This window comes from Herpailurus yagouaroundi, unplaced genomic scaffold (genome assembly GCF_014898765.1).
Source record: "Herpailurus yagouaroundi ecotype Mexico unplaced genomic scaffold, PumYag 208, whole genome shotgun sequence".
NCBI classification, from domain to species: Eukaryota; Metazoa; Chordata; class Mammalia; order Carnivora; family Felidae; genus Herpailurus; species Herpailurus yagouaroundi.
In genome coordinates, this window is record NW_024412439.1 from 3091955 (window position 1) to 3104169 (window position 12215).

A 12215-nucleotide genomic window follows, 5' to 3' on the forward strand; every position below is an offset into this window, starting at 1 on the left:
GTATCAACCACCTCCCTCCTTCAGCCTCTTCTTTTTAAACAATAGTATTCAGAGGTTGCATTATGCCCCTGATGTTTACCATATGCCAACACGTAGTGGCCATCACCCTCAACTGTTTTTAATTATTGTTGCAAAACACACAGAACATACAATGTACCATTACACTGAGTGTATCAGTGGCATTGATCAGTCCTCACTACCATCTAATTATTAAATATATTTTGATATTATCAACTTAGCCATGATTACACAAACCTGCCTGACGACACCAAGAAATCATGGTGGTTTATTACGTCCCCTTCTGAGCCTCAGCTTGCTCAAACATAGAGTGCCTTCTCCCTCGGAATGGGTGGCGGGGGGTGGGGGTGGAATTCTCCATCAAAACCGGGCCCAAGGCTCTGCATTCACTATCCTACTGCCCAGTAGACTCTTCCCTCTTCTCTTCTCCTCTCCTCCTCCCACTGCAAAAGCACTTCACCTTGACAGCTCTCAGTGTCCAGCCAGGATCTTGCACATGAGCCCTCAATAAATACGTATTGCAATAAAGCTTAAAATGATGAGTGAGGATATTGCTAAGGTCTGCAGATCGTTTCAGGGACCGCCTGGTAAAAATCAATGCCTCTTACCTTACTCATGTACCCGCTGGCAGCAGAAAGCCCAAGAGGCATGGAGTTACAGTGACAACAGTAACAATACCGGCAACGACAACAGTTTGCGTTTATCGAGTCCTTCATACATGCCAAGTACTACTCATTCTTTCCTTTTAAAGGTCTTCAGACACATTAGTTCACTTGGCCTTCACAACAGTCCAGGAAGGGAAGCCTTAATATTACGTTAAGTTACGTAACCGATACAAGTCCGTGCAGGAAGAAGAACCTTAACTCGAGGCTAGGCAGTCTTGCTCTGTGGCCTAAGCTTTCAACTGCCATGCCAGACTGCCGCGGAGCAGTTGTCAACACTGACTTCAGAACACCTTGTAGGGTTAGCTGCAAATCCACTCTGAGAACGTACTTATTCCAGAGCATTTCTGGACTCCAGCATACCGTGCACGTGATTAAAGTATTAGATATCTTACCTGCAATTATATCAGCTTTTCACCTGGTAGCCTTCCCTACAGCCCTCGCATCCAGCACAACCTACAGATCTCGTGACAATCGAAAGCTAACACTTCAGCATTTACTATCTGCCAGAGGTTTGGGGAACGCGAATAAAAATGAGCAGACAAGGACAGAAGAGTAACGCACCATCCGAAGTTCTGTTCATCATAGGCGAGCCTCTGGACATGGTGCTCTGATAACTCACAGGCGTCCGCCGGGCACTGCTGTCGTCGTAGATCCCTGGGCTCAGTTGTGCTTTGGGAGCTTCATGAAGTGTTGACCTAAGAACTGAGGGGCCAGAGCTTACCACCGATGTATGTCGGGAACGCACTGGCTCGCCTGCCTTCACATCCTCATATTTCCCCCGTTCTACCACTTTGATGTTCTCTGGCACAATTTCCAGTGGAGGCATTCCACGGGGTAGTTTGTTAGGCCCCGTGATTAAAGACTTGACGTTGTGTTTGATGGCAGATTGACCTGAGTTGCTGTCAAACTTTATCGGTGTACCCTAAAGGAAACAAACGGCACAGGTAGCCCAAGGCAGCTGAAGACTCCTCCATCCCATGTCAGTACGGCCCACGGCAACCACAGTTTGTTCTGGTGACCCTTACTGTCTGTGTGGATGTCTCTGTCACAGGCTCACCGATCCAGAGCTATGCGCCTTCTCGCGACACACACTCCACAATACACACACGAGAAAACGAATGATGAAGCATACGTAAACCTTTCACGTTTACCTCCAAGACATCAGACCTCACGAGAACTACTTATGATTATTAAGTCGTGCTTTTTAAAATGCTCCATGAATATCACAGTCTGAGGCGGAATGGCTGACAGAAAGAACCCTGTTCCAGTTACCTGGGAGATGGAACCCTCAATGATTGGCCTTGTGCTCTGGACCACCTCTGGAGTTTTACGGCTTTCCTGAGTTAAAATATCTTGCCGTGGAATCTCATGAATGGAACGCCCCATTTCTTTGATGGTGGTAATACCATCATATGGTTTTCCTTTGGTAATGGCGCCTTCAAATGCTCGTATGGGAGGACTCTCCCTTTTAATCTGTTTCGGATATTTTAGGCCATCTTCAAAGCTTTCGGTGGTTGCTCTTGGTGTGCCTTCAAGAAAAAATTAAAGAAAAAATACTTGTTAAAATAATGCCAGTGGTCGCATAACAATGCCACTGAGCTGTACACTTAAAAACTGTTAAAATGGTAAATGTTGTTACGTACATTTTACCGTTATTGAAAAAATTTAATACCTTATCATCTGGCAGTTTCTAATCAATTTTCTGTTTACAACACATCCTTAAATATTCGTAAGTCATCATTTTATGGGCGTTGTTCAAGATTTAATACATTTGTTTATCACATTCAGAGAATGGTTCTTACATAAGAAAAATGTCTACTCAAAGATTAGGCAACTATCATTTTCAAATAAACTATGTAGCCCAGAAACAGAAGAGCTGACATCAAGTATCTAATATTTCAAAAGGGAAAATACTTGCAAAGCAGGTTTCATGCGCTGCACATTAATGTCAAAGTACTTTGCCAATGAGGCCATCATGAATAAAAAAGCCAAAACAAGCAAAGAGTTTACCCTGCATTATGGAACCAGACAGCACAGTCCTTTCTTTGAGGTCAGAATGAGGGCTCCCCCTGGGTAATGCTCGGCATATCAGCCCTTTCAAAGCAAGAAAGCAATTCAAGCATTAAACATGATGTGTATTTCAATTTTCACATACTTTATACTGACCATAGAGTATAGACTTTTTGATAAAAGCTTTATGGAGAGAGGTCATCTTAAATTTGTAAGCTATTCAGAGGGTATCATGGAAGAAAAAAAAAAAGTTGGAAGTACCCAATGTGACATCATTTGTTCCTTTGTAAATGTTCTCCTAAATAGAAAATAACCACAGAAGACATCTATTATAAATCAAAAAGGAAAGAAAGACACTTCCAAAGCTAAATGCAAAATCCCAATGCTTCTTTCTCCAGGTGAGAAGGCACAGAGAGGCTGAGGACCACTGTCTAGCTCTGAACTAGACCTCTGAGAAAGGGAAACATGAACGATGGGCACCTCATACACAGGCAACATACATGAACGAAAATATGCAAATCAAAATGAAAGAGCTATAAATAACCTCTTAAAAAGCTTCACATCATATCAGAAAAAAATTGGCTCAAGGACTGGAAATAATCACATGCATTTACCCTAAAACGAAGGGAAGTGAGGTTTTGTGTTTTTTAATTTTTTAACATAGAGAGAATCCAGCTCTTAGAAAATTGCACAGGACTTCTAAGATTGAAGAATCCTTACCCTGTTTTTAGTATTTCACCTAGAATAACATGAAACACTCGAGGCAGGTTAAGATTTAAAGAAAGTCAGCCATTAACAAAATAAAACACAGCTATCATGTATCATGCACATCGTGTACGGTCAGCACAAGGCTGGACACCCGTCTCCAATCCTCACACGATGGTAACTACAATCCCTTTAGAAGATGAAACTCGTGAGGAGAAATTCATCAGGAAAGGGTGCAGCTGAAATTCAAATACACGTCTTTGTTCTATGACACGACTTTAACTGCCTCACAATAAAAACAAAGTTCTCAGAATGAATTTTACATTTTTCAATTCACTTAACCCTAGCAGGAATAATCTTCAAATTGCATGAGCACATGATATGAAAATGATGTTTAATTTTACTCCCTTCCACTGTCACGTACTTGAGGTATATGTAGATATGAATATAAATTTAAACATATTAATAAGCATATTAATAAAGTATTAATTATATATTATATACTTTACTGTGTTTATATTATTACTATGATAACATTAATGTAGGTTTCATTTATATGTTAATATGAATAGAAATCTCAGGTAGAAATAACAGACTGAATACAACCTAACCCAGCCATGCAAATTTGCTGTACAAAATTAAATGTATCTAGAATAAGTGTTCTGGAAACGACATCTTACCCTCTAGTGGTGCTGACACAGGAGACTCCCTCATTGACAACCCTTGCTTTATATTTCCTTCCACTGATTCATAGCTTCTTTTTAAACTGATTTCATGAGCTGTTCTTGGACTCCTTGTCCCTTCTCGGGCATTCTTAATATCTGTAGAATATAGAAACAAGAATTGCTCAGCGCCCAAGACCTCTTCTACAGTAAATCATTTATCTTAGTTTCATAGTCTATCTTATAAAAATAATGACATAGGGGCGCCTGGGTGGCGCAGTCGGTTAAGCGTCCGACTTCAGCCAGGTCACGATCTCACGGTCCGTGAGTTCGAGCCCCGCGTCGGGCTCTGGGCTGATGGCTCAGAGCCTGGAGCCTGTTTCCGATTCTGTGTCTCCCTCTCTCTCTCTGCCCCTCCCCCGTTCATGCTCTGTCTCTCTCTGTCCCAAAAATAAATAAACGTTGAAAAAAAAAAAAATTAAAAAAAAAATAAAAATAAAAAATAATGACATAAAAACTAGTCAACTTACGACATACTGCTATGTGGATGATATTTATGAAAATTTTCTTCATTAATTCAAATATATTTGAGTGCCAGGCATAAGCTAGGCTTGCAGAGAAGGTGAACAAATTAAGCCCCTCCCCTCATGAAACTCACCCAATCGTGGCGGGTGCAGATAAAGTACTAGGGAACTGCTGTAGAGTGCAGTCAGGACTATGAAAAGAGTGGCGCTACGTCCTGTAAGAACAGTGTGGGTGAACCCAACACTTAAAAGGCTCGGATGAGGCTGCCTAGAAGTCATGTGCAAGCTGAGAACTAAAGGACAAGTAGGAGGTGCTTCAAGTGAGAGGTAAAGGGAACAGGAGGTGGTACAGGCCAAGGGAACAGTGAGCACACAGACCCCCAAGGTGAGACACGGTGGGACCGTCGCTGGTGTGGGGGTCGGGGCTGGAGCGAGAGTACGTGGCAGGCAGAGCAAAGCAGGTAAGGGAGAAGGTGGGAAGGGAACGGCCTGAGAGAGGAGCTGACAGCAGGTGGTAGAGGGGGGATGAAGCCAAAGGAAGGGGCGTACGATGACTTTAAAGCAATGAAGAGTCAAGGAGGAAGTGACGTGATACAGTTCTGAACATAGGCTACGACGAAAGGTGGGGAGATCAGTGAGGCGGCTGCCGAGTTGTCCGGCTGAAAGACGACGGTGGCAGTGGGGAATACAGAGCAACGGATGGATTCCAGAGAATTCAGAAAAGAAAACGGAAACAACTTAGGACTGACTGGAGGGGGGAAGAGAAGGAAGTGTCAAGGATGACATCCAGATTTCTGGCTTAGGCAATGTCCGTTAATTTCTCCCTCCAGAAGCAAAATGTAAATCAGTGTATTGCAGAAATGTTAAAACAAGAAAGGAGGAAGGAAATAAGAAAGTTACCATGTGTTCTACATCAGTCACTGTTGCTGGCATACCTTATGTCGCTGTATTCAAAGAGAAAGATAAAGCATGACTAAGGACTACTCGGTTCACAAAAACGTTGCAAATGGGAACGCAAATCCAGTCCCTCGCTTGGCTGTGATACCATAACTGAATCACTGTTGTAACGTTAATGAGAAAATATAACCTAAGAATACATCTAAAGAAAATGCTGACACACACACAGACATTAAACTAGTTTTATTTAAGTAGAATTTAAATTCAATGCCCTTTCCAGGATTATCAGACTAGTATCTACTCCCTAATTTTTTTTTTTTTTTTTTAAGTTTTCAAGTTGAGACAGAGAACGCAAGTGAGGGAGGGAGGGGCAGAGTGAGACAGAGGGGGAGAGAGAATCCCAGAAAGGCTCCACTGTCAGCATGGAGCCTGATGAAGGGCTCGACCCTACGGACTGTGAGATCATGACCTGAGCCCACATCAAGAGTCGGACGCTCAACCGACTGAGCCCCCTAGGCGCTCCTACTCCCTAATTCTTAATGCGTAAAAGAGATCTTTAAGATAAAAGTGATTCTACTACAGTGAAACAAAGAATATTTTCTTTGGCTAAATCAACTGGCCACAGGTGATGTTAGCTACCACTGACAGAACCACTTACTATGGGCTCTACATGGTTTATCACTTTTCATTGACGGTCTCCATCGGAGTTAAATTTTCACAAAAGTTCCATGAGAAGGCACTACTGTTAACCCCTTTTACAGAGATTAAACTTGGGCTCAGGAAGGAAAACTAACTCCCCCAAGCAAGTAGGTGGGGAACCAGAGTCCATGTTTTAGTCATATGTTACCAGTTCTGGCTTCAGAGTACAGACGACATACTTACTGTCATATGATAAGATGTGTCCACTTTTGCCTTCATAAATAACATGACCTTTTGATGCAGCTTCCTCTCTGCCCTTCTCAGGACTGTTCTCTTCAATGGGCATTCTAGAAATGGATCCCTTCACCAGAGCCTCAGCTGGTATGCCAGCCTGTGACAGAGCTGGGGTACCCTGCCATCGAATCAAACATAAACACTCGGATTTAGAGGAAACGTGAGACACTCAGAAAACTTAACCTACCACACTGAGAGATCAAACCGTATCTACAAAGAAGGTCAAAGACCCAAGAGGACCAGACATTAAGTTTGTATAAACATTAAGAAACACTGTACCTTTTTGTCCTTGAACCCTGACATACAAAACAGGTATATATGAGTCAAATCAGCTTTCTTCCCCACCTTGAGGTCAAACCTCTTAATGCCCGGGGGGGGGGGGGAATCTGTCTTAAGACCCAAAATCATGCAAATGTAATACTTTTTTTTTTTTCAAAATGTCTAATAAAAAAGAGGTAATAAATAAAGTTTTAAATTTAGAGTCCACAACTTGCTCTCACATTGTCGTAAGAGAAAAAGAACCTGCAGTTCCCAAACTGTGTGCCTTCTGGTCACCAACGGGGGACGTGGGGGGCAGGAGTGACAAAACTCAGATGCCTCCATTCTGTGATGTGGATTCAGTTTAGGCCACATCATCTGAACTTTCACCATAATTTAGTAGTCCTCTTCTAGGGTGCCTATGGCCGTGGCTCTTTCTAAGCCTTCCTTAAAGCGGTAAACCCTTCCCTTTCTAGCAAAATCACTCATGGCACCTCATGTGTAGAACACTTTATAAAAGTGAGCTGCTTGGGTTGAAATGAGAGTGGCAGGCCCAGACCCAGCCCACTCCCACATTAAGTGTCCCCAAAACTCTAGTGAGGACAATCTGAAACCACATGCTTAGAGCAGGAAGAAAGACAAGAACAAAACATCTACTTGTATGGCCATTCAACGAGCCTGGGAGTAAACATCTGAAAATCCTTAACGCCTACTTCGGAAGTGCTCATGCCATGTGCGCAGACTGGTTTGAAAATAAACAGAGAACAGCCTAGCCTCATTCTATCCAGTTCATTCTGTCCTCCTACCCACAGCGTGGTTACCAGAGTGAAAATGACCAAGAAGAGATAATAATATACATAAGCCATTTATTTCTCTTCTCCGCTACTGAAGTGTTTGCTTATTCTGAAAACTAATCTCAAGGGGATGTGTATTTTGGTCAAATTTAGGAGAGATGAGAAGAGTTAATATGTAACTTTCTAGATCACTATGCCACATACTCCATAAACCACGTCTCAGAAAGGAGTCACTGGTGAATCTTGTTAAAATGGAGACGCTAATTCAGTATCTGAAGAGGGGACTAAAATTTCTGCGTTATTCTAACAAGCTCCCAGGAGGTGCTGACGCTCTAGGGCACAGACTACCCTGGGTCAGCAGGGTCCTAGGGTGTGGTTCTCGCCTGGACATCCAGCAGAATCACTGCAGGGCTGGAAACACAGACTGCTGGGCGCCGCCCCCACAGATGAGACTTCATTTACATGCCTAACAACTTCCCGGGTCCCACTAATGCTGCTGGCCTGGGGACCACACTTTTAACAACCACTGTCCTAGGGAACAAGGACAAAAGACAAGGAAGAAGAACAGAACAGAAATCCTGTAACAGGTTCAATGTGCAAAAAAATCTGTTTACAATCATTTCCCAAAATAGAATTTTCCCTTCCCAGATCTACAAGAATAAAGAGGCTAATGTCTGTTACACTTCAAACTAACATCTAATGGAGGAAAAGAAAGACCTTTCCCTAATGAAAGTTGGCAACTTATTTAACCTAAAATTGGAAGAAGATACTTGACTTGTGATGCTTTTATCAACATCACCCATATCTCCTGGGTTAGCATTAGACTCTAGCAAGGCGGCTTATAGGCCGGGACTGTAGGACCTTCTTTTTCACAGGGGGCAAAGGCGAGCAAATAATTTATAATGATTTTCTTCTCCACTTCTATTTAAGCTCAACACATGGTAAAAGCTTTGCCAGGAAGACAGTAAGAACTACATCAATCAGAACTTGTTTCTTCTGCCCATTTGCAAATAACTGACCTTTTCAAATGACCTGCAGAATAGAGAATATAGCTTGTGGTCAAAACGATTACATTAATGTCTTTCTGCAGACAGTTTTATAGATTTGGGTTTGTTACCACTGAGATCCAGTCCCATAATCCAGAACAACAAACAACTTAATCACAAAACTGCTGTAACAGCCAGAGCTCTCGAAACCGGACTTCTAGTTTTCTCATTAGCTCTTGTCCAGGATCTCAGGCACGATCACAACTAACCTGAGTGATGGAGCCCCGCAGGGATGGGATGCCTTCCAGGGAAATTTTGCTGGTTGGAGTCCCCCGAGTTATACTTCCTTCTTGAATGGCTCCTGGAGTACCTGAAGAAAACCAAAATTATGAGCAACTTAACCTGCCACTGCAAACAAACAAACACCAGTCCCTACTTGGAGGAGGGCTGAGAGGATACAGCAGCACGAAAAGAATAGCTGTGTTTTACTGAAATGCACTTTTAAAATAATAATGCAATTATTAAAGAGGATTACTAAAATACGGAATTTCACAGTTTTAAATTATTTTTACACAGAAAGAAAAATTTAGAATGTACAGGTTCTAACTTAAAACCCCACAGTTAAACCGTATTAGTGACTTACTTCAATAAATTTATAGGGAAGAAAAGTTTGACATTTCCGCCAAACAGCGCATTTTACCTCTGACCACTCCTTCGTGTTGTGCCCTGACCAATAAGCCTTCAGGCTGGGAGTTCTGGCTTCGGGGAGAAAATTCCTCCTGCTTGATGTAGGGCACAGTAGCTACGGACCAAAGCAAGAGACACACATGAAGAGATCAAGGGCCAAATTACCGAGTGTGATGCTACAAATGCAGGAACATTATGAGTATTTACTCACTCACCTGATTTGGCAGATTCCTGTTGCCGCGGCAATCCAAGAGAGATAGAACCCACTGAGGGCTTAGCTGTTTCTTGAGTGTAGGAAGTCTGATTATGAGAAGTCAAATAAGTGCCAGGTGTTCCCTAAAAATAATTTTAAAAGACTAAAATAACATTGTCTTTTCACAAGGTCAACAATAAATTTAATGCTCGTGTTTCTGTTTATAAAAATTTACACCCCCACTGCCCCAAGTTAAGAACAGGGATTTGCAAAGCAAGAGAATCCTTATCATGGATTGCTTACATTAAAAATATTTTTAAAAGGAGCAAGATAGGTCTTCTGAAATCACCATAAATTTCATGTAAATAATTTATTGTTAACAAATTACATAAATAAAGCACTTAACACTACACTCAAAACGTAAGCTACTATTATGCCTCTTAAAAATGCTACAGGACACTGACATCAGTGAAAACCAAGAGTAAGGACTTCGGAAAACTCTCCTCCACAAAGGCAACCAGTAAAAATTATAAAACAACAACAACAACTTTTAATCTGAAAATTAACCAAAGGGTTGTGGAAATCTGGGCGCAGGTGTTCAAGAAAACCAGCAGAATCTAAGTAAGAACAGTGGGTTTCGTGGCATCTGAACTTGTTCTATTTCACCTCATATACTCCCGGCCAAGCTCGGTGGCGGCAGTGAAAATCAACAACCGTCAATCGTGGTGAAAACCATCAGCCTGGCAGCCACTGGAGGGGAAAGAACAGGGCTGGGCTCCCTAAAAGCCTCATTCCCAGATAACTGTCATTATTCCTTCTGGTTCTCTGGAAGACCCATTTGCAAGGCTGTCTTTATTTGACCTGACTACGGTGGGGAAGGAGGTGCACGCTTGTCAAAAACTATCAGAGTCAAATGACTGAAATTCTTCACTGCCTGGGGCAGTAGGTAACCAAGAAGGCAAATGAGAGGCTAACCAAACACCTTTAAAGGAAAAGCCAAGGAATTAGATGTTTAAAGGGATCTGAAAAACTCCAACGTATTCCTAACAATCTAGGAGGCCATGTGCATGTGCAAGGTTGTGCAGATGCCTAGGAAAGACCTGAGAAGGCCTTGAATTCTCAACTCTGGCTGACCTCAAAGCTCTGTGGAAGCAGGAAGAGAAGACTAAGGCAGGGTTGTCAGGTACCAGGCTGAATGTCGAAGGCGTGCCCCAACACACACACACAGCTACTCAGTCAAGACTGGGACGCTTACTGATTCTAGGCACTGAAGTCTGTCCAGCAATTAGCTGGCCACCAGGTGAACCAAACAGTGACTTCAATGGCCACACAGGTCACAAGAATACAGACTTTACAGAGTTAGTTCAGAAAAGTCACAAAGCAAATACCAACACACAATAGCAACAACAGCAAACCCTAGGGAGAGAGGAAAATCCATTTTCCAGAGTTGCCACATTCTGTTATGTAAAATATCCAGTTTTTAACCAAAATTTACAAGAAACAAGAAAGTATGACCCACACATGAAAACATAAAATACGTTACAAATAATAAACTGAAAATAAATCTAACAAAACCTCTACAGTGAAAACTATGAAATACTGTTGAGAGAAATTAAAGACCTAAAATATGGAAAGATAAACATGTTCATGGATTAGAAGATTCAATATTCTCAAGATCTTCATATGTATCCCAAAATAATCTATAGATTTAAGGCAACCCCTGCCATAATCCCAGCAGAATTTTTTGTCAAAGCTCACCTATATAATTTATATGGAAATGCCGAAGTCACAGAGAAGAGGCAGAGCAATCTTGAAAAATAAAAGCCCTTACAAGGACTCATAGCACATGATTTCAGGACTTATAAAGAAAGCTACAAGAATCACAGCAAAACTTCAAATTTCTGCTCATCAAAACCTATCAGTAAGACACAAAAGCCACAAAGAAGAGAAAAAACTTTATAACAGAGACCTTTCATCCACAACATATAAAGAACTTCTACAATCTACTAACCAAAAATCCCAATAAAAACAGATAGTAAGACAGTCACTTCACAATCAGATGCATAAATGACCAATAGATATACGAGAAAGTGCTCAACATCTTTGTTTTCAGGGAAATGCAAACTGGAGCCACCATCAAATGTTACATACCCACTAATAAAACTAAGATAAAAAAGACTGCCAACGGCAAAGCAACGTGAAGGCTTATGCGTTGGGGGTAGTGGTGTAAAACAGGAGACCCACTCTGGAAAATTATAAAGTAAAGCATAACATATATTCAGCAATTCCACTCTCAGGGGAGTATACAAGAGAAATGAAAACATTCTATCTATAAAGAGCCCAGTATAATGTTTATATCAGCTTTATTCACTGTAGCCAAAAACAAGAAATAGCTCACGCTTCCATTAACAAGAAAATGGATAAACAAACCAGTATGTTCATACAATGTAGTATTATTTGGCAATAAAAAAAAAAAAAAAAAACTACTGATGACACAAAACCCTGGATGAATTCCTATAGCCGTTATGCTATGTTAAAGAAGACACAGAAGAGTACACACAGTATGAGTCCATTTACATGAAGTTCTAGAAAAGGCAAAACTAATCTGTGCCAGTAGAAAGCAAAACTAGGATTGCTTCAGGCCGAAAGGGCGTGAGAAAACTTTCTGGAGTGATGAGATGGTTCTATAACCTGACAGGGGTGTGGTCACTGCTGGTCCTGCACATGAGTCAACACTTTACAACAATTAAGAGAAGACCACATTTGGAGCACCTGTGTGGCTCAGTCCGTTGAGGGTCCAACTTTAGCTCAGGTCATGATCTCATAGTTTGTGAGTTTGAGCCCCACCTCAGGCTCTGTGTTGACAGCGTGGAGCATGGAGCC

At 41.7% G+C, this 12215-nt stretch overlaps 1 protein-coding gene across 13 annotated transcripts in view; it reads right to left on the reverse strand.

Annotated features, from left to right (window-relative positions):
* NCOR1 (nuclear receptor corepressor 1) overlaps window positions 1–12215 on the reverse strand; it is a 161019-nt gene that overhangs the window by 25397 nt on the left and 123407 nt on the right. For all 13 annotated transcript variants that reach the window (XM_040453104.1, XM_040453095.1, XM_040453101.1 and 10 more), the window contains 8 exons: window positions 9355–9475; window positions 9153–9254; window positions 8722–8822; window positions 6364–6532; window positions 4079–4219; window positions 2694–2777; window positions 1956–2212; window positions 1245–1605 (listed from right to left, as the gene is read on the reverse strand). In XM_040453104.1, the coding sequence (XP_040309038.1) occupies window positions 1245–1605; window positions 1956–2212; window positions 2694–2777; window positions 4079–4219; window positions 6364–6532; window positions 8722–8822; window positions 9153–9254; window positions 9355–9475 (1336 nt within the window). The remainder of the gene's footprint in view (window positions 1–1244; window positions 1606–1955; window positions 2213–2693; window positions 2778–4078; window positions 4220–6363; window positions 6533–8721; window positions 8823–9152; window positions 9255–9354; window positions 9476–12215) is intronic.